The 27,432-nt window shown below is 45.4% G+C and overlaps 1 protein-coding gene across 4 annotated transcripts in view; it reads left to right on the forward strand.

Annotated features, from left to right (window-relative positions):
- Positions 1 to 27,432, forward strand: part of GRIN2A (glutamate ionotropic receptor NMDA type subunit 2A) — a 112,735-nt gene that overhangs the window by 67,186 nt on the left and 18,117 nt on the right. For all 4 annotated transcript variants that reach the window (XM_042438023.1, XM_042438022.1, XM_042438024.1 and 1 more), the window contains 6 exons: positions 7,631 to 8,223; positions 18,622 to 18,736; positions 21,449 to 21,654; positions 22,276 to 22,444; positions 22,616 to 22,769; positions 27,097 to 27,222. In XM_042438023.1, the coding sequence (XP_042293957.1) occupies positions 7,631 to 8,223; positions 18,622 to 18,736; positions 21,449 to 21,654; positions 22,276 to 22,444; positions 22,616 to 22,769; positions 27,097 to 27,222 (1,363 nt within the window). The remainder of the gene's footprint in view (positions 1 to 7,630; positions 8,224 to 18,621; positions 18,737 to 21,448; positions 21,655 to 22,275; positions 22,445 to 22,615; positions 22,770 to 27,096; positions 27,223 to 27,432) is intronic.

Below are 27,432 nucleotides of genomic sequence, written 5' to 3' on the forward strand. Positions count from 1 at the left end.
CGTTTCCATGATCGATGCCATCTCATCAGTGTCACTTGCTCCTTAGTTGTAAAGAATAGGATGCTGGCGGGCTCTTGCCTGCTAAGCGCTTTCATTCGATTTGGCAATTCCTGCCTTGTGATTGATCTCGGTAACAAGAATGGATGCTCTTTCATCTCGCCATGGTTGTTTCATTAAATCCAATATTTTCTTTCTCATCTATAAGCCTTCTTCTCCCATCGAGTGACAGCTTGGATTTAACCAGATCCAAACACAGACGTGGAACCTGGATCTTTTCCTCTCTCTCTCTCTCTCTCTCTCTCTCTATTTCTTTTGGTGTGGAGAAAATTAAATTTTCTAACGTCAGTGGCAAAGAATAACAATACAGTTGGCCCTCCGTTTTTGTGGGGGATCCATTCCACCCCCGGCCCCCCGTGAAAACGGAGGTTCACACATATTCAAGCCTCATTATTCAATATATTCAATCCAGCTTAAGATCTGCAGGTCCCACCACATATGTTTGGCAAAGACATCGGAGGCAGTTCTTGGTCTGTGGGACTCAACTAGAATAGATGAGACACAGATGTGGAGGATCTGACCTTTCCATCTCCTGTCCAAAATGTAGAGCAAAAACTGATGTCCTCTAAATGTTTCTGGACTTCAGCTCCTAGAAGCCCCAGCTAGGTTGGCTGACCATTGGCCAAGTTGGCCAATTCCGGGAGATGAAGTCCAAAAAACATCTGGGTGACCCAAGTCTTGGAATCACTGATGCGGAGCATATTCTTGCCAGCTGGATAATGAAGAGCCAGGAATGTCTTACCATTAATTGTTACCTTCATTAAAAAGTCTCTGGCGTACCTCCTTGGCCTTCTGAGCCCAGTGTTTTTAATTGGGTTGGACGGTAACCTTTTGGTGAAGCGGCGCCGGGGGGATCTAATCGGCCATGTGACCTAGAAAAAGAGCTTTTCCTCCCCTTTGTACGGCTAATTGAAAAAAGGATCTGGATGCAACTGGAGGAGGAGGGGAAAAGAAATTAATAACGGGAACGTCCGTAATGCCAATTGCGTCCGACATCCAGTGTCTTTGGAGAGGACTTGAAGAGGTGAGCAGACCCTGGGCCTTGCCATGGGCAGCCTCGGTTTCCATCGTCTCGGCCATTGGCTGTCATTGCGAGTCCCAGCAGATGAGGAGAAAGAGTCACTAGCGCAGAAGAAAGCCTTGACAGTTGCTGGGTTAATTTAAGCGAACCATGATTTCTCACTCCAAGGCAGAATGGTTGTCCGTTGTGGGTTTTGACCGCATATGCATCCCAGGATAGAAGCCCTGTGTGTACCTCTTTCCAGGTTGTGTTGGACAGCAGTTCCCATCATCCCCTGTTGACCTGGGATGATGGAAGTCCTAATAGAATACCTCTGGAAGGTACCAGCTTAGGGGAAGGCAATTGAATATATATTGTTAATATGTTTTACAGTGTCAAAGGAGGAATTCTCTTCTGGTTCCTTCTAGATTTATTCCCCCTTCCCAAGCAAAGCCTTTTGTTAAGTCATGACACCCAGAACCCTTCTCCTGACAGGTTGGGTCTAAAGCAGGGGTTCCCAGAGTTGGGTCCTCCTCCAGATGTTTTGGATTACAACTCCCAGAAGCCCCAACAGTCAGGAATTCTGGGAGCTGAAATCCAAAACATCTGGATAACGCAAGTTTGGCAACCACTGCTTAAGGCCAGGGATCCCCAAACCTCAGATTCCTAAGTGTCTTGGACATCAGCTCCCAGAACCCCTTGCCAACTTGGCCCAACAGTCAGGAATTCTGGGAGATGGAGTCCAAAACATCTGGAGGACCAAGGTTTGGGAATCGCTGGTCAAGGGTTCTGGGGGGAGGCAGAAGGATGCTGGGGGTTGTAGTCAAAAAGGAATGTGGGGAGCTGAGGTTGAAATGTACTTTTTTATATGCAACTCTCTATCTGTTGTTGGACTACACCTCCCCCACCATACACAACTATTGTGTAGGCTGGCTAGGGCTGCTGGGACTTGGAGTCCAGTGGCCTCTAAGGGATTCCCTTTGGTGCAACAGAAGCAGAGGACGATGCTGCCTTAATGCTGAATTGGTTGGATTTGTTAGGGAGAGATGGAAACAATAAAAATGCTTATTGCGTAGACATGTTTGGAAAGCTTCCTGGTGTTTGCTGACTCCGCTGGTTGGGCTTCAAGAGTGACGCTTACAAATTAAGCCCATTTGCTCTGAAAGCAGAATCATTTCCATTCTTAAATTCTTTGTTGGCGTTGGCAGGGAAGCAGGCAACCATGGCACCCATTTTGTATGGACTCCAGGCTCAAGGCTCACATTGGCAATATGGTGCCATCCAAAGGCCACAAAGTGGGGATACCTTTTATTGCACCAACCAAAATGCATACTATATAGACGTTGCAAGCTTTTGAAGGTCCACCGGCTTCTTCGTCAAACAAATGTCCTCCATCATTTTTAACCCCTTTGTCTGTTGAAGAAGCCAGCGGAGCTTTGAAAGCTTGTTGAACAGAGAACTTGAACACATATATATACAGTCACCCCTTGGAACTTGCAGGGGATCCCTTCCGGACATCCCGTCAGTTCCAAAGCTCATGCATATTCAAGCCTCATAGGCTTGAATGGGGTGCATGCCCCATTGGGGTTAATGGCGGTGGCCCCTCTGTGGATTTCCAAGTCCACAGACTTGATGGGGCGACTGTGTGTGTGTGTGTATATGAAGAAACCACACCACCTTCCTAGACCCAACGACATCAAGAGTTTGTCCGTCGTGTTGCTGGTTCAATTAGGGAAGGCTGCAAAAATATTTTCTGAGTGTAAATTCCTCCTCATTCTTCAAAGCCAAGAGGTTGATGTTAACCCTGCCTTTATTAATTCACTGCTTGATTGCCTTAATTTGGGGAGAAAAAAGAAAGCAGCCTTGCGAGAAATAGAGAAGGAGAACAAGTGCGCCTTCTCCACTCTTTTCAACGTTTTGCGGAGTACTTGCCACCCGAGTTCAGGCCCTGTTTTCCTCTTGAGTGGGAAAGGGAAGGGCCCACTTAATCACCGGCACAAAAGGCCCCGGATGCAACTGGGCTAACTGCAACTGGCTTTGCATTGAAAGCCTGTGAATGGGAATAGGAAGCTGGTTGCAAAATAGAAAGCACATCCAGAGGGAACCCTTCCTAGTCTGGGAGTTACTCTGAGTATTGAACCGGCACATAGTTTCGGACATTCCTCAAATGAAAAATCAGGACTCATGTGGCCAAGTGGTGTTGGATTGAGGTCAAGAGGGTAACATTTATGAATGGGGAGGAACAGAAAAACTAGGAAAGGCCGCAGCCGTTTGGTTTTGCCTCCAAACCATCCCTGCAAGGTTGATTATAGCCTGGCTGATGGCGGTTGGAGAAAGGTCATCCATGGAGCTTCACATTTGTGATGCTCACAAGACTGTGATGTTCAGAAGAAGATCATCTCCTTGCCAATTACGACCACCACGAACGGTTGCGGCGTTCATCTTGAATGCATTTTGGCTTTGCATGCAAATGCCAGTGATTTTACATCTCGCATTTCATGCTCTTTGAGCGCTGCTGTTTACTGGGTTCTCTCTCTCTCTGCGTGGGTGTCTCTGCCTTTGGGTCGTCTGCCGTAATAAATCTGTTACTTTTGAAGATCTCATTTGCGCTGCTTGCTGTAACAGATGAATGTAGCTAATGCCCCCCTCCCTCCCAACCCCTTTCCAAAAATTAAAAATAAAATGGTTCCCTCCCCTTTGGATTTGACAATGAAATTTGGAAACGGGGCTGTTTCTGTCCTGTGAACCATCAGAACGTTTTCAGAGCGGAAACCCCTGAAGGTGCGTGTCAATTAAACCCAATGCGCATCTGCTTAATTTTTGGGTGAGCGGCTCTCGCATTCTCTTCCACTGGGATGGTCTTGTTTCATGAAGCTCACAAGCGACAGCCAGAACAATCGGATGTCAGGGAGCAGGTCCAATGGCGCCGCAGTATCTCTCTGCCACTGGTGCTAGAAATGGTGGAAACCGGAGGTGCGTTTATACCTTCAGTGGAATTCAGTAGTTATATCTTTTTGAACAGATGCCAGTGGGTTCTGTTTTGAAATCTGCCTCCCCCCCCCCCCCCCCATTCTCTAGGACTGGGTTTGTTTCCTCCAATTTGGTATGTTTTCTCTACATTGTAGTGCCTGTCTTTTGTCACTAGATGTCACTATAACACATTGCATTTGTACATCCAGTCAATGGAATTATATATGTGTGTTTGTATGTGTGTGTGTATATGTATATATATATATATATTTAGAGATACCTGTTTTGAAGTCTGCTCCCTCTTGCTCTAGGACTTGATTCCTTGCTTCCCATTTGGTTTGTTTTCTCTGCCTTGTAGTGCTGGTCTTCTGCCACTAGGTGCCACTCAAGCCCAGCGCCTACAATGCAGGCGGGAAGGGGAAATGCCCATTTAATTTTTGAAAGAGCCACTTTTTAAAGATGCTTTAAGGCTCAGAGACAGAGAAAGCTCTCCTGATTCTTTGGGAGGAGAACAGATGTATTTTTCATGAGCTAACAACGGCGGAGGGAAAGACGGAAAAGGGTAATTGCAGGAGCTGACCGTCCCAGAAGAGCCATCAAGACTCCTCAGGAATTCAGATAATGGGAAGCAATCCTTGGGAGACTTTGCCTGAATCAATAGATGGTGGAATCATCCTTGTGATGTTGAGGTGGTACATCCTGTAGCTAATGGACAACTAGTGTAGCGGTTCTTGTAGGAAGAATACTCTCTGCTCCCAATGGGTTGGGTGTGAACACATCCATCGTTCTCCTGCTCTCCTCTCCAATCTTTTTCAACTTCTTTCCCTCCATCAGCCATCTTCCTATTCGGTTCATTCAGAAGGAGAGTCCATCCAATCAGTAAAGTTGGCCTTCTGTAGCCATGGATTCAACCATTCATGGCTTGAGTGTGTGTGTGTGTGTGTGTATGCCTAAAAAGAAAGGTTAATTTTGCCATTTTATATAAGGGATACCATTTTACTACCCCATTGTATTTAATGGGACCTGAATATCCATGGAGTTTGGTATCCAGGGGGGTCCTGGATCCAAACTCCAGCAGATACAGATGGCCCACTGTAATAATAATAATAATAATAATAATAATAATAATAATAATAATAGTCGATTATATTTAATGGGACTTGAGCATCCACAGATTTTGGTCTCATTGGGGTCCTGGAACCAACCCTATCAAACACTAAGGGCCCACTGCATTGAAACATCCAACCAAAGCCTGCATTAGTTTGGATGGAGAATATTTTCCAAGGAACCAGGGCATAGGAGATAGCTTCTTAAAGAATTGCACAGCAATCCTCCTTTTTCTTCTTCTTTGCAAACACTCCTGGATTGAGCGGTGAACATGCTCACCTGCAGTCCTCCTCCAAAGCTTGTTTGTAACTCTCCGAACAGCTTGAAGGTTTACCCTTGCATTCTTTTTTCACACACCAGAACTTATACTCCGGCGCAGAGATTCACAAAAGGAACAGAACAATGGCACTGTGGTTGTGCTGCAGTTTGACTCTGGTGTGCCACGGTGAAGGGGGAAAGAAATCCCCGTCTGTTCCCCTTGATAACAAGTTCAGTGGCTTTAAGCTATTGCTGGGAAACAGTTGAGTTGCAGGGAATGTTTGTAAATCTCTCCAGTCACCTTTCCTGCAAAGGAGACAGAAACAGGGCCTGCATCTGCACTGCAGAATTAATGCAGTTTCAGTGTGATAAACAAAGGAAAAGAAGTGATAAACACACGCTGCTGAATTGTGCCGGAGGTTGCCGACTTAGGTAGCAGCTGGTAAGATGGTGGGGATTTTATGTATCTTTATATTGTTATGTTTTATTGTCTCTGTTTTTGACTGTATGGGTTTGATGTTCCACCCTTTGGGTTTGGTGGAAAGGGTACTATAAGCTGTTGTTGTTGTTGTTATTGTTATCAAAACAGATACTATAGTGTAGTAAAATGGAGTCCCTTCTACAAAATAGCAAAATCAAGGTTTGCTTTGGGGATTTTTTTGGGGGGAGGGAGGAGGGAATATTTTCAACCTGTGGACGGTTGGATCCCTGGATGCAGAATCTGTGGATACGGAGGGCCAACTGTATGACAGTTTACAACCAGTATATTAGGATTTGGGAGGAATCAGTGGGACCCAAAGGCCTTGATAAGCAGCCACATTTTTATTTGGCACCGAAATCATGGTTGAGACTAATTGGGCCCCCAAGGGGAGCGTAAGGGTTAGGGTTAGAGTTGGGTTAAGATAGGGTTACGGTAGGGTTAGGTTTGGGCTAAGGTAAGGTTTAGGGTCCTCTCTCATGTCTTAGGGGAGTACATTGACCACACTAGTTAGGGCAAGGATGGGATTAGGGTAAGGGTTGGGTTAGTGTAAGGGTTAGGGTTGGGTTGCAATAAGGTTACGGTGGGGATAGGGCTAAGGTAGGGTTAGGGTTGGGTTAAGGTTGAGCTAGGCTTAGGTTCAGGGTCCTCTCTCATGTCTTAGCAGAGTGCATTGACACATATAGGGATACTCCTCTAAGTATCGAGGTCCCAAGCCACTCAGGACTTTAAATGTCATTAACCATTGCCAATGCAATTCAGACCAGAAGTGTATTGGCAGCCAGTGTAATAACTAAAACGGATGAAATGTGGTGTGTGTGGGGGAACCGTTTGATGTCTTCTCTTGCTGGAGAGATTTGCTAGCGGTGCCTCTTTCTCCTCTCCAGAGTCCCTTGGCCTCCTTGCCTGCCTTTGCCCTGCCTGACTGGCGCCAGAGCTCTTGCCCACGCAAACAGATCCCTCCTCTCTTGCTGTGATCCTGGGGCTTTGCTTTATAAACAAGCGAGATCAAGACCAGCTTAGCTTGTCTAGCAAGGGGAAGATTAATCTCCCTGCGTGGCAGCAACTGTCACCTTTTGGTTTAGCGTCTTGCGATGGTGGCAGGGAGACTCCAAAGAGTGTAATGCCAGGGGTGTGCAAAAGGAGGGCCTTGGCCTTTCTTTCCAAATCACAACTCTGCCCTCTCATGACATTCCCCTTCTCTCCCCAAATTGCTAGCATTGCAGCAACTTCAAACTCCAGCTAAGGATTTGGAAACAGAGTTTGGACATCCCACGAAAAGGGACAGGCAAATCTACCTCCTGATCCCTCTGTCATCAAGCAACTTTTCCTTTCTCCTTCACTCTTTGTAGAATGAGGTGTCCACCTTTTCCCAATTCCAATATAGAGACAGATGGATAGACAGTGCATGAATAAAACTCACCTCTTGATCTCCTTTGTATGATGAGATGTCCACCTGTTTCCAATTTCAGTAGATAAGATCTATCGATTGATAACCGCATGAATAAAAGCCACCTCCTGATCTGGGGTTCTCCTTTGTTCTTTATATGATGAGATGCCCATCTATTGCCAATTCCAGTAGATAGATAAGATAGATCAATTGATAGAAATGAATAAAATCCGCCTGCTGATTCATCTTTTTCTTTGCAGGATGAGATATCCACCTATTTCCAGTTCCAGTAGATAGATAAGATGGATCAGTTGATGGAGCATGAATCAAACCCATCTGCTGACCTGTCTTTCTCTGTTGTTCTTTGCAGGATGACATGTCCACCTTCTTCCAGTTCGGGGCCTCGATCCAACAGGAAGCCATCATCATGCTGAAGTTCATGCAGTATTACGACTGGCACGTCTTCTCTCTGGTGACCAGCACTTTCCCCGGCTACCGGGACTTCATCAGTTTTGTCAAGTACACTGTAGAGAACAGTTTTGTGGGTTGGGACATGCAGAACATCATCACCCTGGACACCACCATTGGAGACGCCAAGACGACCATCCAGCTGAAGAAGATCCACTCCTCAGTCATCCTTCTCTACTGTTCCAAGGACGAAGCCGTTTACATTTTGGAGGAGGCCCGCTCTTTGGGCTTGACGGGCTATGACTTCTTTTGGATTGTTCCCAGCTTGGTGAGTGGGAACATGGAGATCGTCCCCAAGGAGTTCCCCGCAGGGTTGATTTCCGTGGCCTATGACGAATGGGACTACCGGTTGGACGCGCGGGTGCGGGACGGCCTGGGGATTATTGGCACGGCTGCGGCCGCCATGTTGGAAAAATACTCTTTCATTCCCGAAGCCAAGACCAGTTGCTACGGACAGCAGGAGAACAGCGAACGGCCATCGCAGACACTCCACAAGTAAGACTTCGTTTCTTCTCAGATCAAGGCTGGGAATGTTGAGAATGTTCTTGGGCTGCAACTCCCAGCAGACACAGCCAACAAAGATGTTGCTGGGAGTTGCAATCCAGCCATGCCTGGAGGGCCAGATCATTCCCTACACCTGATGTAAAACATATTGCAAAATGTCGACCTGTGTTACACCATCAGAGGAATGCAGGAGACTGAGTTTTGGGGGAGGCATGCTTTGAACTTTTGACTCCCATTGGCAATGCTGGCTGGGGGATTCTGGGAGTCACCACTGGGAAAAAAAAGAGTAGGTTTTCCCAATCACTTAAAAACCTTCAACCTGTTTCAATCTCAAACCTGTTCTACATGAATCAAACAATTGCATGGGACATTTTTTTAAGATCTGGAGAAATGTTTAATGATTTTGATGATGGTGGTGGACATTTTACTCATTTCCAGTCCTAGTTGTGGTAAGAAGCTCTGTGTTCAGAGGGCTTGGGGGTCTCATACTTGGTGCTTGACCAACAAGAACCCATATGCATTACTATTTGCCCCAAGGAATGGTCAAACTGTGACCCAGGGGCTGCATGTGGCCTTCAAGACTAATTTTGCAGCCCTGAACCACCCGAGATCTTCCAGAATGCCTTCCTTCTCAAGCAGCGGTTTGCAAACTTTGGTCCTCCGGGTGTTTTGGACTTCATCTCCCAGGATTCTTGACTGTTGGCCAAGCTGGCTGGGGGTTTCTGGGAGCTGAAGTCCAAAACACCTGGAGACCAATGTTGGGGAACCACTGTTTTAGAAGAAGGTATGGATGATTTCTTATGGAACCTTATGGGAGCAGGCGTTTGAAATAGTTTTCAGGGTTGTTGTGTGTTGTTTAACTACAGATTTTCCAAAACCAGTACAACAATTTTGGCAAATAGGTGGCCCTGAGACCTGTCCATATATGCCAGTGGGGCTAGTCAATGGACGTTTGAGATGATGAGAAGGTAGCCTTCCATCTCCACCTCAGAAACGATCCTATTGGCTCCTTGGCTCACCTGACCTCTGTTGCGCAGCAGCGCCACCAATGCCTGTGGCCAGAAAAGGGTACTGCAAGTCCCATTTCAACCAGAGATGGGCGGCGGAAGGGATTTGCTCCAGATTCTGTAAAGCTGTTGGTTTCTTGTCTAGTGCTTCAGACTGAATATGTAGCTCTAGAGAACGTACTGGAGTCTGAAGGTGGTTCATTTCTGTTGTGTGTTTGCAGGGTTTTTTGTTTTTTGGTAACATTTATTTACAAATTTACATTATTTATGCATGTATTTATTTTCCATGTCACCCTTCAGCAGAGCTCCTGGGGCAATTTGCAAAAACAAGATGGAATGCATACATAAAATATAAGAAATGGGAACATGTTAGAAGGAAGCACAAACCCAAGGACATTAACCCTTCCGCACCGGGAGGAAACAAACCAGCATTGAGTGTTTCGGGGGGTGTTTTTCTGACCCATAATAAAAATCCCAAGGAATTGCAGAGGATAAAAATGACCAGAGCATGAATAACAGCAGCAGGCTATCTGTGCTGAGTAAGGAGAAGAAGGTTTTTCCCCACCAACATGGAAGGTGCTAACGTTTAGAGGTTTCCAAATCCTCCATTGCTGCCTGAAGACTGAAGCTCTGTGTGTATACACCTTCAAGATGCCTGTTGACTTATGGCAACCCCATGGATTTTTCTTAGGCAAGGAATCTTCATAGCTGGTCTTTCCTTGGAAATATAGCCTTCAGCACCTGGTATTCATTGACTGTCTCCCATCCCAGTATTAACCAGGGCTGACTCTGCTTAGCTTCCAGGATCAGACACAATCTGGTGCCTTTTGGGGTATTTGGGCAGCTGTTGGATATTGTGTGCCTTCAAGTTGTCGGTTGATTTATGGTGACTCCATGAATTTCATAGGGTTTTCATAGGCAAGGAATCCTCAGAAGTGGTTTTTCCAGGTCCTTTCTCTGAAACAGAACCTACAGCACCAGGGATTCATTGGTGGTCTCTCATTCAAGTACTAACCAGGGCTGACCCTGCTTAGTTTCCAAGATCAGATGGGATCTGGTGCCTTTAGGTTTCAGTCCACAAGTGCATATATGCCTTCAAGTGGCCTGTTGTCTTATGGTGACCCCATGAATTTCATAGGGCTTTGTTCATTCCTCTGCAATATAACCTGCAGCACCTGGGATTCCCTGGCAGTCCCCCATCCAAGCCCTAACCAGGGCTGACCCTGCTTAGCTTCCAGGATCACTCAGGATCTGGTGCCTTTAAGGCATTTAGGCCCCAGCATGCATCAAATGCTCACATCATGCTCTCAGCATCTTTGGAGATGTCGGTTTCTGGCCTGGGCTATTTCCCCACGGATTGCATCCTCGGCAATCTATTTGAGAACACATCTCTCATATTATGAAACATTGTTAGGGGAGCCCGGAGTTTCCTTGTAGGATTACTTTTAATGGCCAATTACTCTGGCTGCTGGGGATTTGCGGTTGTTACGGACGAGGCGCATAAGCCGTGCAACGGAGGAAGGAAAAGAGCATCCTCTGTGCTTATGAAACAAAATGTGGCTAAGGAACTGTTTGATGCGTCAAATTGGGTCTGTAATATGGCCGCGCCAGATAATTCAGAGTCATTTAGTGGTATCCGACCTCAGAGGCTGGGATTTGCACCTATTTGCACTCAATGGCTGGAGGAGGAAAAGTCGGTGGAGGGTAGGGCTCAGGCCCACGTTATCTGGAGGACCATGTTTGGAGGACGTTATTTGAAGGACCTTGAAAGACCACGTTATTTGAAGGACCTATGAATCTCCCCATGTTTTGAGATCTGATGGGGAAGACCTTGTATCTGGTGTGAACACAGGAGAAAACAGGGCCTTCTTGGTGGCTGCTTCTAGGCTCTCTGGAACTCCTTTCCCAGAGAAGGTAGACCTAGAGACATTAGATTTTCCATGCAGAAAATGATGCCTCCTGTGCAGAAAATGCACAAAGCAACCAAGTGCAAATTTGCACAGAGGACAGAACTGCAAATATTCTCCTTAGTCTCATTAGCCCCGATTCTTCTCTTCAGCGTTTCTCAACACTCAGAAACATGTTTTTTGACCATTTCCCAAATATTTCTGAATGTGCTTTCCATCCCTAGCCCACGGTTTTTGTTCAGTAGCAGAGGTGGATGGGACACACAAAGCCTTGCTCCTTGGTCCACCTGCATCCTTTGTTAAAAGACAGTCAAAACTGCCAATGTGGAGGGATGACTGCAGTTGTTCCCATAGAGCTCTCTGTGGTTTTGAGACAGTCAGCTTTCTTTGCAGTTTGGGTTCCTAGTTAGGCTTCGTAGTCCCTAATCCACTCCTCTCCATCTTTGGAATGGTTTTGGCATGGATTTCCTCCTCGGTCACTCTCTGTCCCTCTTGAGATGAAGGAGTCCATGTTCTTCAATTGCGGAAGGGTTGCAATGTCAACTCTGACCATGCTTCCATTGGCTGCATCCGCACTGCAGAAATAATGCAATTTGACACCACTTTAACGGCCACAGCTCAATGCTGTGGAATTCTGGGATTTGTAGTTTGGTGAGACATTTAGCCGTCTGTGTCTCTGGTGCCACGGCCAACTACAAATCCCAGGATCCCACGGCAGTGAAAGCGGCATCAAACTGCATTATTTCTGCATTGCAGAGCAGACTTTGCGGCAATTGTGGCCCAACATTCCCAACAAAACCCCAGTAAATCTGAAAATGTTGTCAGACCGGACTCAATTAATAGTTTTTGACGTGGGTCAAGCAAAGCAATCATTTTGAAAGGAGAGAAGAGTCATCGATCTGTTCTTGGAAGGGATGGAGGCTTTGCTAGGAAATGCCTCTTTTCCTTTTTTGCTACCTAAGACCAAATTGATTCCTTTTTTTGTTCCAATGGTGCGATGTGCTCTTTCAATTTGGATGCTGACCATGGAGGCAAATATTTCCACCACCACCCCCCGACACTTGCATTGTCTGTAAGGGATCTTCTGCCAGTCTCTTCTCTCAGTACTTTTCTTCCAACATTTCTCTCCATCCTCTCCATTGAAACTACGGTATTTCTTCTGCTGAGGCTGCTGTTCCTCCCTGGAGGGATGGCTGGAGGATGTCATTCTTGGCTCATTTTCCCCCCAAGAAAGAAGCAGTGCCTAATTTCAGCCATTTTCTTCCTGCTGTGAGAAAGTTAATTTGAAAATTGCAGACTTTTGAAACTACTATTTGTAGTTAGGGACTGCATCTGTGCAAAATTTGCACTGAAAACAATACTTTCTATGCGGGTAACAGCATTTTCTGTGCCAAACATAACCTTTCTGGTGCAGATATATTATGTTCTGTGCAGAAAATACGGTTTCCTGTGCAGAAGAAATGCTTTAACTGAGGACTTTTCCATGCATGTTTTTTTTTTTCCTGGTGCAGAAAAACAACATTTTTGGTGCAGAAAGTAATATTTCTGCACCGGAAATGGCACAAGCGCATGGAGATTCTCACTGTAAGGATCCTTGTCAGTCCAGGATTATTCTCAAGAAACACGTTCTTTCCAATCAGCATTTGACCATTTCGGAATATTCTTTCCTTTGATAGGGATGCATCTTTGCCTGCTGTGGTCCAAGACACGATGCAGAAATAATCCAGCCCCTGGCCCAGTGCTAGGGAATCCTGGGAATTGTAGTTTAGTGTGGCACCAAAGCTCTCTGACAGAGAAGACTCACAAAACTACAATTCCCAGGATTCCCTAACATTTAGCAAGGGCTGTTAAAGCAGTCTAAAAATGGATTATTTCTGCAGTGTGTTTTGGACCTGAGTCTTCTGTGACCATTCTCTGTCATGGAGTCATGGCAGCTGAAGCAGTGCCAAACTGCATTAATTCTGCAGTGTGGAAGCAGCCTAAGAAACAGCAGAGCTGAATTCGAGGGAGACCTCTGTCCCTTCATTCAAACCACCAGAGTTTAGCTCCTTTCTCCCTCTGGTCCAAGGCGACCCTTTCCTTCTCCCTTTGTGTTCCTGTTCATGCCAGAGATAGCTTTGATATAGGCCGCATTTTGTTAATAACTTTTAATCCTTTGCACCTTAAATCATTTGGTTTAACTGGGACCCAGATCTTAACTGGAGCAATACTCATTTCATGCTTGGCTAGCGTCAGATAGGTTGCACTGCCAGGCTTCGTTTGCCAATGCCAAACCTGGTGTGTTTGTGTTTGTGTGTGTGTGTGTGTGTGTGTATCTCTTTGTGTTTTGGAAAAAGCATTAATGCTTTCCTGGAAACCACTCAAGGAGATCTGGAGATCTGGTTTTGTTTTAAAGGTGAAGCCAAGGCAAGGTGTTGTGATGGAGAAGGTATAAGGCTCTTCATTTGGAAGATGGGAATAGAGGTGCGCCCATGAATCTCCTATTGCCACACTGCTTCACTTTATAGAATCATAGAGCTGGAAGAGACCCCAAGAAGGGCCACCCGGTCCAGCCCCATTCTGCCATGCAGGAATACAATGTCAAAGCACCCCTGACAGATGGCCATCCAGCCTCTGTTTAAAAACCTCCAAAGAAGGAGACTCCACCATTTTCCAAGGCGGCATCTTCCACCATCAAACAGCTCTTATCATCAGGAAGTTCTTCCTAATGTTGGGCTGGAATCTCTTTTCCTGTAGCTTGCATCCATTGCTCCATTGTGTCTTACTCTCTGGAGCAGCAGAAAATAAGCTCCTTCCATTCCTTCCAAGATTTAAGCATAGCTATCATGTCCCCCATTAGGCTTCTCTCCTTCAGGCCAAAGAAAACCAACTTCCTAAGTCTCTCCTCATAGGGCTTGTTGGTTTCCAGACAGTCCACCATTTTTGGTCACTCTCCTCTGGACAACTCTGGCTTGTCCTATTCTCTGGAGCAGCAGAAAACAAGCTTGCTCCGTCCTCAACATGGCACCCCTTCAAATACTTAAAACAGGGCTATCATATCACCTCTTAACCATCTCTTCTCCAGACTAAACATACCCAGCTCTGGACAGGCTCCATTTTGAATTGTGGTGACCATAACTGTGGTGACTCAGTATTCCAGGTGTAGCCTGACCAAAGCAGAATAGAGCGGCACGATGACTTTCCTTGATCTAGAACTTGCCTTTCGTTGCACCAGGGATGGGGAGATGGATCTATCCCTCCTGCTGAATTCTCTTCATGTTCTCCAGGAATATCAAAGCTGGGAGCTGGGGTCCACAACACCAGGAGGACCAAAGTTTGGGAAACGTTGTATTAGGGTAACGTTCCCCAAAAATTGATCCTGGAGGGCAAAGGAGGATGAGATTTGTACTCTGACTCTGATTTGGACGGTTGGGTTTCACACTGCAGGTGCATTGTGGTTGTGCATTGTACTTTCACATTTGGGAATCACTGCTGTAGACGTCGTTGGGCTGCAAGAAGCAGCATTCCTCACCATCCGTCCTTGAATCATTTGAGTCAACAAAGAGATAAATCCCATTGATTAATCCCTATCCCTTCAAGCCCAAGATACCTGGAGGTCTAAAATTTGGGAATTCCCACCTTGCAACAGGAGCAAAATGCATGGCCCCAGCCTTGCTTCAACATGGCTTCTTGAGATTCAGTGGCCAGACAAGTGTTTTTTCCCCTTTGCCTGAAAAGAAGAATACGAGGCTCGTTCTTCCACTGGCTATTTTTGGGCCGACTCAGATCCGGCCGCAAGGGGGCCCTCTTGCTTTGTTGAATTCCTGCCGAGAAGGAACACCTTTTCAATCTAATTACATTAAGGATTTATCTGCGGGGGCAGAGTTTTTAAGGGCTTGGAGATGCCAATTGGGCGTCCCTCCACCCCCGGGAGGTAAAATCGAGTCATGCTGGTGTCAAATATTAATGCCTTCTTCCAGTGATGAATGAAAGAGTCAGAGATTCCTTTGCAAACCCACCACTCAAATGCACGAAATCTGCCCTTTTTTCAACCAAATCCATCTGTCTCCCAGTCTGTTGCTTTCAATGGTTGCTTCATGGTTGGATATTGTTCTTGTCTTTCTTCCTTACTGTTGGAATTTCATTTATCAAACTGAAAAGCCTAAACCTTTTCAAACCCCCCAAAACATCTGGAGGACCAAAGTTTGGGACCCGCTGCTCCAGAGCCTTGATGGGGATGGAAAGAAGATTTGAAAATATCTGAAATATGCGAAAAACAACAACATGCTTTTCAAGGCGTATGGCTGGCATAAAAAGTAACTTCTTTATCAGAGGCTTTGCAAATGGAGGAATGCATGCAATGGTCAGGATTTTGTTGGTGGCCTGCCTTGGTGCAAGTTCCCTGGTGCAAATGGGATTACTTTTCCCCCCTAATGGTTGTGAAAATGATTGCATCAGTTGCATCTGATTGTCAGCATCACAACAAAGTAATAACCAGGGACTCAAAGAAGACAGGGGCAAGTCACACTCTCTCAGTGTAAAAAGATTGTGTTTTAAATTGGTTTTGGTTTTTGAGTCGCTTTGCCACCAACTTTCTAATTAAAATGCCTTAACTGGGTGGTATTTTTTGATTTGTGTCCTTACCTTTCCCCAGGGAAACGTCTTTTATGAACGATTGCAGAGAACGGTTCATCTCTCCTCTCTTGACAGTTTTTCTTTTTCCTTCCTGGAAACTCATTTGTAAATATTGCTCCTTTACTGTCTTGGAAGATTCATCTTGCTTCATTTCAGAAAGAGTGGTTAAGGGTTTTTCTTTACAAAACATCTCAGTGCAGATTAGGCGACGGAAAAGTAAAGACCTCCATGTTTAATTAAGTTTGCCGTTGTGGAAATGGATTAACTTTTTGCTGCTGTACCTTTTTTAAACTTCTGTGGCCTATTTCTTGGTCTGTGGCTGCAATAAGCAACATTACACAGAATCATAGACTCTTGATCATTCTGGAAAGGCGGGATATAAATAAAATCTATTGTTGTTGTTGTTGTTGTTGTTGTTGTTATTATTATTATTATTATTATCATCAGAGAGGTGGAGGGACCCCCAAGGAGCACCTAATCCAATCCCTTGTCATGCAGGAATATACAACCACAGCCCTCCTGAAAGATGCCCATCCAGGCTTTGTTTATAGACCTCCAAAGACGGAGAGTCCTCCGTTGTTACACAGCTCTTATAGTAAAGAAATTCTTCCTAATGTTGAGAGTGAATCTCTTTTCTTGCCGTTTGATTCCACTGGTTTGTGTCCTTGTCTCTGGAGCAGCAGAAAACAAGCTCCCTCCATCTTCTCCATGACATCCCTCCAGATGTTTGTAAATGGTCCTCATTATGTTACCTCTCCATCTTCTCTTCTCCAAGCTGAACATCCCAGCTCCATAAGTTGTTCCTCCTAAGTCTTATTTCTTGCAGACCTTTGGTCATCTTCTCTGGGCCCTTTCCACAATGTCCAACCTCCTCCTTCTTGGTGCACACAATTCCAGGATAAAGTTTGACCAAAGCAGAAGAGGTTACCTTTGGTCTGGACACCATGTTTCTGTTGATGCAACTGGGTTGTCCCTTTAGATTTTAGCACATTAAATGCATATTTCTCACCCGCATCAAACATTGGCTCACTCTCCCCAACCCAAAACCCAACCCAACCCTCAGATTGAGTTTAGCTTCGTTACCAATTTGTGATCCTCTTGTTCATCTTTCTATGGACACCTTCCAGCTTATCAATATTGTTCTTGAGTTGTGGTAGCGACTGATGCAAAACCCTTCTGCTCCCCAGTTTTTGTCTTGTTTCCCCCAACAACGAAAACAGTCTTTCGACATTCCCAGAGGGTCTTTGAAATGGGCTTTTGCAACAAGGGGAACTGCATTAAAAATCCAAGGCTACCTATATCATGTTCCTTCTTCTCTTTTCTTTTTTGCAAGCATTTAGGAAGCGTGATTAATGATATCTCAAGGAACGACGGAATGAGAGATGGCCTGAAAAGATATTAAAGGAATCTAAAATTAACCTCCTCTCCATCACTGATACAGGGATGCAAAGAGCTCTGGAACTGATCTCATAAGCCCAAAGGGCTGTTTGAATGCTCTTGCCTTCCCACTGCAACACAAGTTGCTCAGAACACATCTTTGGAAAGTTGTGTGTGTGTGTCTTTTGCAAACAACTGATAGACGGATGGATAGACAGTAGTGGCCATAGCATTGGGCAGTGAATCTGCTCTGGGTTTTAATTCAGAGGCCAAAGAAGCTGCCCATGATGCTGATGATGACAGAATCCTAGAGTTCGAAGGGACCCCAAGAGTCATCCAATTCATCCCCCTTCTGCAATGCAGGAATACACAACCAAAGCCCTCCCTGGGACAGATGGCCATCCAACCTTTCCTTACAAAGCTCCAAAGGCAAATCCACCACACTCCCAAGGAGCATCTTCCATTGTTTATAAGGATGTTCTTCCTAATGTCGAGGTGGAATCTCTTTTCCTGGAGTTTGCATCTATTGCTTTGTGTTTTAGTCTCTGGAGCAGCAGAAAACAAGCTTGGTCCACCTCAGTATGACTTATCATGTCTTGACCTCCTCCAGCATGATTCTATGGTCAACCTCTGGCAGATGTTGGCCATAGAGGTTGCACTGGAGGACCTGCAGATTCCTAGAGAGGTGTTCTTTCAGGTTAAAAAAATGGGCCCGCTGTAGTTTCAAATGGGGAAGAATTTGGACTCTTTCCCTCTCTTTTTTGGCGAAATTCTTTTGACATGTGGTTTGAGTCTGGACTACAACTTTGAAGACCAAGGTTCGAATCTCAGTTTGGCCATGGAAACCCACTGGATGACCCTGGGCAAGTCATATACTCTCAGCCTCAGAGGATGAAAAAGGCAAAGTCCAATGATAGGTTTCGCTTGAGGGTTGCCATAAGTTGGGAAATGACTTGAAGGCACACAACAACAACAACAACAACAACAACAACTAACACTTTTCACATTCAGTGGCTTGGCAAGTTTTGCACCCTTAAAGGACGAGAGAGATGGATGTTTGCTGTGACTTGATCTCCTTTTATTGTCTCAATGATTAGGCCGAGAGGGGGAATAAATTGCAATATTCCCAAAATTGAGCCCGCCTCACACAATAGTTTTGGCTGCCTCTTCAAAGGATGCCTTTCACGTCCCCAAAGCTCACAGGGCTTTGGCCAGGAATGGCATGCATTTGTACAGAAATTAAGCGTTGCCGATCTTAATAGCTGCCTATTTCCCCAGTGCGGACGTGGCGGATTTGATTTCAGCCAGAAAAAGGATTTTGCATTTCCCCCTGCCCTTCTTCTTCTCTCTCTTTCCCTCCATATCAAACGGAGGATTTATGGCCTGTGTGTTTCATTGGAGTTAATGCAATGACGGAATTAGCTTGTTCATTAAGCGTTGGGCAGCTCATTAATTTCCCTTTGAACATTTCCCTTTCTTTCTAGGTTTATGATGAATGTGACCTGGAAAGGGAGAGATTTATCGTTCACCGAAGACGGGTACCAAGCCCATCCCAGGCTGGTGGTCATTGTGCTCAACCAAACCCGGATGTGGGAGAAGGTAAGAGACGGGAATGCACATGGGAATAGGTCCGCTCTTGTCCAATGCTGGAGAGGGGACACTCTCTCAGCCACCCATGAAAAAAGTTTTGGATTTTAGAATATTTTTGGATTTGGGAACTCTGCATAAGGGAGACTCAAACTGTAATTAGAAACAAATACGTTTAAAATGTAAAACTTCAAATTACAGGGTAAAAACCACACCATACAGAACAAGTTGCAAGCCCCGAATGGCCTTCTCACGCTGGGGACTTTTCAAGGGCTTTCTCACAGTGGGAAGAAAAGGGCTTAAGTTACTCTTTGCTTCCTCTGAGAAGAAAGTTAGAGAAGCACTGCATCCGTTGTGTGGATATAGGAGACTGCAGTCCTTCGGATAACCCTGACCTGAGCGGCCTGTCTTTTTTCTTCCTTGACATAATCCAAATGGACGGGTGATTGTAGCTCTGTTGGGGAGGCATCCGTATCTCCAAGGGAAACACACTTACTTTGCTTGTGGATGCCTCCATCCCTTTCAAACCTTTAGCAACGCTTAATGAGATGATGAATCATATAATTACAGAGCCTTAGAGGTGGAAGGGACCCCAAGGGCCATCCAGTCCAACCCCATTCTGCCATGCAAGAATGTGAACGGCTCAGGTTTTAACTCGATTTAGCTCCCAGTTACTTCCCTTGGGATGAGGTATCTTGGAGCTGGGACCCAAGACTAAACTTGACATTCATTTATGTTTCCTATATACTTTATACACATAGCCAGAAGGTGACTTTATGCAATCTTTTGAAAATAATTTTGTGCATGAAGCAAAACTTTGTGTGCGTCAAACCATCGGAAAGCAGAGGGGTCGCCCATGTGGACAGTTTTGCATTTTGGTTTGTTTTGCGATTCTGGATCAGGGAGACTCAAGCTGCATGGCCAGATAAGAACAAGAATAATAGAAGGATCATAATATCAATAATAATAATAATAATAATAATAATAATAATAATAATAATAAATAATAGCATTGACCTGTTACTCTATACATCATGCAGGGCAGCTGTGCCATCTGTAAAGAAAAAAGGCCGGCATCCTTATTAATCGGAGGCTCCATCGGCTGAGTCACGCTGTCGCCAAACACTTTTATGGCGGAGCTCAAGGGCCATTTTAACTTGGAGAGGATGGCAAGATTGTTTTCCCCCTTCCCTATATAGGCAGCAATTAAATTCAAGGGACATTAATTCACTTTAATCGTGGTTCTTGGTGCATGAGAGCGATTATATTTAAGGATCTTGCAAAGGCACAAGAAATCAAAATAGCCAAGGGCAGGACTTTGTTTAAGAGGCCCATTGACAAATGAGTCATGCGTAAGGAGTAAAAGAACAATGCTAGTATTACTATTACTATTACTGATATTATCATGATCCTTATATTATGATTGTTCTTATTTTGGCATCCCGGGTTGAGACTCCCTTATCCAGAATTGCAAAATGTTCCGAAATGCAAAATTGTCCACCTGGGTGACACCTTTGTTTGTTCTGATGGTTGGAAAGTTTTGTTTCGTGCACAACATTATTAAAAGCGTTGCCTAGAATTACCTTTGGGATATGTGTATTAGGTGTATAGGAAACAGAAATGGATTTCGTGTTCAGTCTTGGGTCCCATCTCCAAGGTAAACTCAGTATGCGTATGTAAATCAATCTGAAATCCAAAACACCTCTGGTCCCATTTTGGAGACTCAACCTGTAATATAATGGCAATAGTAATGTGAACAACGTGGTTTTGGTGTTGGATTAGGACTTTGGAGACCAGGGTTTGAGTCCTAGCTCGGCCATGGAACCCCACTGGGTGATCCTTGGGCAAGTCACACTCTCTCATCCTCAGAGGATGGCAATGGCACGCCTCCTCTGCAGAAACGTGGCCAAGAAACTCCCCTATAATAGAGTTGCCTTTAAGTTGGAAATGACTTGAAGGCGCATCACCAACAAAAACTGTTGTCTTTGCATATTAACCTGGTTAACAATGTGGCACTGTTCTCCCCGAAATGCCTCCCCTGCTTGTAATTGTTCCTTCCACTTTTAAATAACTCTTCTTTTTAATAAAGGGAAAATAAAATGAAACCCTGCTGTAAAATAGTCCATCATCTTTTCCCGGCCAAGACTTTTTTTAAAAAGAGGCTTCTATGGAGACGGACGCCTCCGCTCCCGAAGTGGAAGGACCTATGAATAACTTTTAGTGCGCAATAAAGGAGGATATTCATTCCCGGGGACTGATTAGCAGCCTTGCATTGTGTTCCCTTCCCCAGTGAGCTTGATGGCTTTTATCGCTTTTCTCCATCAAGACGGACTGTCAACGAGAACCGGCCTTAATCGTGACTTGTTCTTTCTTTCCTTTCCTTCTAGCATCAACCCTGATGGCCCTTCAGTTGGTCTCTCAAAGCAGGGGATCAGCTCAGGCTGCATCTGCACTGCAAAAATAATGCACTTTGGCATCACTTTGGCTGCATCTCCACTGCAGAAATAATGAAGCTTGACATTGTCTGAACTCAGAGCCTGGGAAGGTTTTTCTGTTGCGGCACCCAGAATCCCATTGGTCCTACTGTTTAGGGGATTCTGGGTGCTGCAGTCCTTGAAACTAACTTTCCCCATCTCTGGTAACCCAGGGTAGGGTCTCTCTTTTGAAGAACCACAGACCTTGAGCTGAAGGCATCTCACCTATCTTCTCTTCTTGGTGTTTCAGGCGGGGAAATGGGAGAACAAGACCCTGAGCCATAAGTATTCCGTCTGGCCCAGGTTCAATTCGTTCAACGACAGCGACCCCGACAACAACCACTTGAGCATCGTCACCTTGGAGGAAGCCCCCTTCGTCATTGTGGAGGACATGGACATCTTGACAGAGACCTGCGTGAAGAACACTGTACCGTGCCGCAAATTTATCGTCATTAAGTAGGTCCATGTTTCGTTTTCCATCCAACCTGCCTCCACAATTGAAGCCCAAATTCCCACCAAGTTGTGTTGAAAAGCAAAGAAAGGAGTTGGATATGGGTAGCCTGGAGTAGATTAGAAGTGATGTGATGCAGCCGTCTTTAGATATGATAGAATCATAGAGTTGGAAGAGACCCCAAGGGCCATCTAGCTCAATCCCTGCCATGCAGGGATCCACAATTACAGTACTCCTGAAGGATGCCCATCCAACCTCTGTTTAAAGACCTCCTAAAATGGAGAGTCCACCATCTTCTAAGGCAGTCCACTCCACTGTCAATCATCTCTTAAAGTCAATACATTCTTCCTAACCTTTATAGAATTTTTTTTCTTGCAATTTGAATCTGTGGCCTATATAATTCTTTCCATCCCCATTTCCCCCACATGATGCCCCTGGGAGACACAATGGCCACAATCCTCTATGGTTGCCGTGCACCTGACCTTAAGTATTCAGAGGCAGATTGTCTCTGGTCATGGAGGTTCAACCATTTAGCTCCATGTCTAAAGACCTCTGATCCTCACGCATGCATATCTTTTCCAAACCCCAGTGGTCTCACCATGGGTTCCCTTTGTTTGTGTCCTCAGCAACATCACCAAGGAAGGGAAGAACGTGAAAAAATGTTGCAAGGGTTTCTGCATCGACATCCTGAAGAAGCTCTCCAAGGCCATCAAGTTCACCTACGATCTTTACCTGGTGACCAACGGGAAGCATGGGAAGAAGATCAACAATGAATGGAACGGAATGATTGGGGAAGTAAGTTCTGTTAGGTAAAAGAGCTCTAAGTCCAAACTTGGCCCCACGCTCCATTTGAATTCCCCCAGCGCTTGACGGACTTCCGTAAGACTTCTGACCCTTCTCTGGTTTTGTCTCTCCCCCCCCCCCCACTCCCTGTATTTGGGTTTTCTTTCTTTATTTCACCCTCAGGTGGTCAAAAAGCAAGCCGTCATGGCCGTGGGCTCCCTCACCATCAACGGCGAACGCTCGGAGGTGGTGGATTTCTCGGTGCCCTTTGTGGAAACGGGGATCAGCGTCATGGTCTCGCGGAGCAACGGCACTGTTTCGCCATCTGCTTTTTTAGGTAACCGTCCCTTCCTTCTTCCACCCTCCGCTGCACCATTGGTCCTCCTCCTTGGTTATCTTTTCTTCCTTGGAAATGCTGAGAAAAAGGTGAAAAGGCATTGCAAATTAATCCTTCCCAGTTGTGCAACAAGGCACCTACCCACATGCCAGTCATTCCTCCTTCACTTCCCATTGGTCAGACTGATGCCCCAATGCATCAGTCTGAGAATGACAACCATGGTTGTTACCAGCAAAACAATGACTTTGGGTGTATCTGCACTGTAGGAATAATGCAGTTTGGTACCACTTTGAATTGCCATGGCTCCATCCTAAACAATCCTGGGATTTGCAGTCTTGCAAGGCACCAACACTCTTTGGCAGAGACGTCTAAAAGACCTTGCATAACTCCAGATCCCAGGATCCCATAGGATGGAGCTACAGCACTTAAAATGGTGTCAAACAGCTTTATCTCTACAGTGTAGATGCGACCTAAGTCCCAAAAAACTACTGCAGAAAAGGCAATGAGTTGGCAAAGTAACTGATTTTAAAATGTGAGCTGCTTCTCCTGTCTCTATAGACTGATTTGACATTATTATCATTTCTTCCATAGACTGTGACAGATTTCACTGTGGTTTTTCCCCCATTTAAAAACATTGCACAGTGTAACTAGCCATTTCATGACACACTTCTGTCAAGTTTTTTTTTTTAATTGCACTTTTAAAAGTTGGACAGGAAGCTTTATCTGTGCTGATGTCAAGGACCAATATTCAGGAGGGGAACTGGTAGAAACCAGCTAGGCTCCTTTCCTCTGGGAGATCTGCAGTGTTCCCAAACCATTCTTTGAATTCTGGGCTGTTGCAGGAGACAGCATGGAAATGCACTGCGAAGCCCTCCAAAGTCGAGGATCTAAGAGCCGAGGGATGAAACTGGATGTTAAAAGAAGTCTGTATTTCCTCTGACTGACCCATTTTCCTACCTACAAAAGGATTTCTACAGCGATCTGTGTCTCAGTAGTTGGACTGAGAAATGAATCCTGCATTTGCTTTCCAGTGAGCAACTGCAAAACACAGTGTGCTTAATGCAACCACAACCACAACCATACTTTTGTGTCTCCAGAGAGAGCCAAAATAGGTAACAGTAAAATGGAGACCTCCACAATAGACAACGGTGATGATAATAAAAAAATAGATGAGATCATCTTTTGTGTCTCCAGAAAGAGGGAGGCCAAGTTGTTGTTGTTGTGTGCCTTCAAGTCATTTCCAACTTATGGTGACCCTAAAGCAGTGAACCTGTCATGGGGTTTTCTTGGTAATGTTTGTTCAGAGGGAGTCTACCATTGCCATCCTCTGAGCTGAGAGAGTGTGACTTGCACAAGATCACCCAATGGATTTCCATGGCTGAGCCATTCAAACCCTGGTCTCCAGAGTCTTAGTCCAGTGCTCAAACCACTATGTCATGCTGGCTCTCCCTGGAGCCAAAGTAGGTGACAATAAAATGGAGACCCCTGAAACAGACAAAGTGATGACAATCAAATAACAGATAAGATATTTTTGCAGTGCCCTACAGATCTCTTTTACTTGATGCCTAAAGGCAGAGAGTGAAGAGCCACCTTCATCCACCTTTAATTCACCCAGGTGCTACTCTTGAGAAGGCCCTGTCCTGCATGCGATCCAACTAGAGCTTGGAAAAGGCTACCTTTGGGACTACAACTCCCAGAATCACAAGCCAAACAATAGACAGGATGGCTGGAGGGTTGTGGAGAGCCGTACTCCAAAAACACCTCCAACTTTACCACTCTCTGCCTTTTTCTTTCTGGTGAGGTCCCATTTATGGATGAGGTAGCCGTTGGGAAGCATGCACCGTCATGCTTGACATCCTCATTTTCGTGACCCTCATCTCGGCTTTCTCTTTTGCAACAATCCTGGTGCAACTAGATAATCACTTCTTTTTACAACTGCCTTCCCCCTTCTTCTTCGTCTTCATCTTCTTCCTTCTCTCGCTTCCTCTCCTCCATTGATTCTGGAAACTAGGTCACACTAGCAAAGAGCGCTAGATGTTCCTTCATCGCCAGGCTTTTGGCAGCCAAAGAGAGCTCTGGAAAAACAGAAGTAGATTTTCTTTGCTCTGTGTTGTTTGCCGTCTCCAAGTAAAAGACAGGTAGAGAAAGGAAAGGTCATGTGGCCAACGCTGACCTTTGAAAGGTTTCGGAGGCGGCAGAAGGTTTTCATCCTGGTGCAAATTCTGAAAAGGGGAAGAATGGCTGCCTTAGTCAGATGGGAAAAGAGAGGTTTAGGGTTTTTAGCAACATCCTTTATGGTAGATTCATGTAGGTTCAGGACTGTGGGGAGCTTCTTCAGGGTCTCCTCCATGTTGGTTCAGGATCATGGAAGGTTACTTGGGGATTTCTTCCCTATAGGATCAGGACCATGGAGAGTGCCTATGAGGTCTTCTAGATATAGGTTCAGTGCTATGGAGAGCTTTTATGAGATCCTTTCCATGTGGAAAGAGCTCCATAGGGATGGCTTCCATGTAGGTTCCGGACCGTAGAGGGCCACAGGGTGGATTCTCCACATCGTCTGTTGTCCTCAACTGTTTGATGCATTTATGAAAAACAAATTAGAACAGAATCCCAATCCCTCTTCTTAATGTAAGCTGCATGTTGTGTTATATTCTCTCCACTGATATCCTATCCTGCATAGATCTAAAAGCTCTGTATATGATCAGTCATACGTTGGTTGTGCTGTGTGCGGCTCTTGCGTTGAAAGGCAACATTGCTCAACTTGGAAGGCACTCTGAAGTGCAACTGGGCACACACCTCAATGCACAACCAAATATGCACCAATATTGATGCGCACACTGATGCTGTTTAACAACTCTCTGCACAAACTACTGCAGCCTTGAAATGGAGGCGGACATTCTGCATTGGACAAAAATGCCCCATCGCCTCCGTAGGTCACACTAGCCATAGAGGAAATTCACATACATCCAAGACCCCAACAGGGCTTTTGGCTGTCGTCTTATTACCGTTTAACCTTGATGGTATCTAAGACTTTGCTTCTGGACCTTGCCTGCCCCCAAATGAAATCCAGAAGAGAAGCTTGCTGTGGATGTGTCCTAATTGTGTGGCCCTGGATCCCCAGGAGAGAAACACCGTTCAAGGCGAGATCACAGGGCCTCGCTCGCTTTCCCTCTCGCTTGGCTTCAATCCTGTTAAGCCAACCCATTTGCACTCCATCTCTTACACACACACACACACACACACACACAGATCTATTTTCATTCACTCTCTCAAATACATCCAAATGCACACATCACAACATAAACACACACAGATCTGTTTTCATTCACCCTCTTTTGCTCAATCTCTTATACACACCAACACACACAGAGACCTATTTTCAGTCACTCTCTCTTGCTCAGTCTCTTACACATACACACACGGACTCACACAACTTCCTAAGGCACACAGACACACACACACAAAGAGAGAGAGAGAGGCCTGTTTTCATTCAGTCTCTCTTGCTCACTCTCTTACACACCCCCAGAACAGATCCCTTTCTCTCATGTACACAGATCTGTTTCCGTTCTCTCTCCATCTCTCTTACACACATACCAATACACACACACTCAGATCTATTCATGCTCTTTCTCATTCACACACACACACACACACACACACACACACACACGACAACCCTATGGTAAACCTTTCATGGAGTTTTCTTGGCCAGATTCTCTTGCTCACTCTCTCACACACAATGCACACATCACTTTTCCTCCTCTTTCTCTCTCAATTTGTCTCTCTTACACAAAGGTACACACACTGGTCTCTGCTTATTCTCTCTCTCTCGCACACACAGCCTTTCCTTCTCCTGTCTCTCTCTCATACACACATGCCTCCTGGCGGCTGGTGGGCCCGAGTTTGAGGTCACAGCAGCACAGCCTTCTTTCCTCCTTCGCTGGCCACGCTTTTTGCTCTGGGGTCTCTCCATTGTCAACCTGCATTGCAGTCCTCTGAGCAAGAGGCAAAGCAAGAAAGAGAGAGATATGTGTGTGTGTGTGTGTATGTGTGGAATAGGAAGGGGCATCTACTCCTGGTTGTGTTGTCAGATTACCTGCTGCTATTTTGGTTGTTCAAAAAGAGGGAGAAAAAAGAGAAAGAGAAAGGAGAGCTCAATACTGGCAAGCAGCATCCCAAGGAAGGAGATGGAAGGGGGACACACATTTTGTGGTGTTTTTTTCTGCAGCAAGCTGGTGTTCATCCTCTCTCTCTCTCTCTCTCTCTCTCTCTCTCTCTCTCTCTCTCTTCCCCTCCTTTCTCTCTTTCTCCCTCCTCTTTTCCGCAGAGCCGTTCAGCGCTTCTGTTTGGGTGATGATGTTTGTGATGCTGCTGATCGTCTCGGCCATCGCGGTCTTTGTCTTTGAATACTTCAGCCCTGTGGGCTATAACCGGAATCTGGCCCAAGGGAAAGGTATGCATTTTGGGGTGAAGACAGCTTGGAACAAAATGAAATGAAAGGAAATAGAAGAGGCTTTGTTCTCCTTCTGGCCTCTCCTTGCCTTCCCTTTGCTCTTGTTCCTTTCTTCATTGGAGGGAATTCACGGCAGAGGATGGCAAAAGAGATGAATGGATGCACAGCCTTCAATGACTCAACTGAAGTTCTCCTATTTAACTGTCCTCT

The sequence above is a fragment of the Sceloporus undulatus genome, chromosome 8, assembly GCF_019175285.1.
Source record: "Sceloporus undulatus isolate JIND9_A2432 ecotype Alabama chromosome 8, SceUnd_v1.1, whole genome shotgun sequence".
Classification (NCBI taxonomy): domain Eukaryota; kingdom Metazoa; phylum Chordata; class Lepidosauria; order Squamata; family Phrynosomatidae; genus Sceloporus; species Sceloporus undulatus.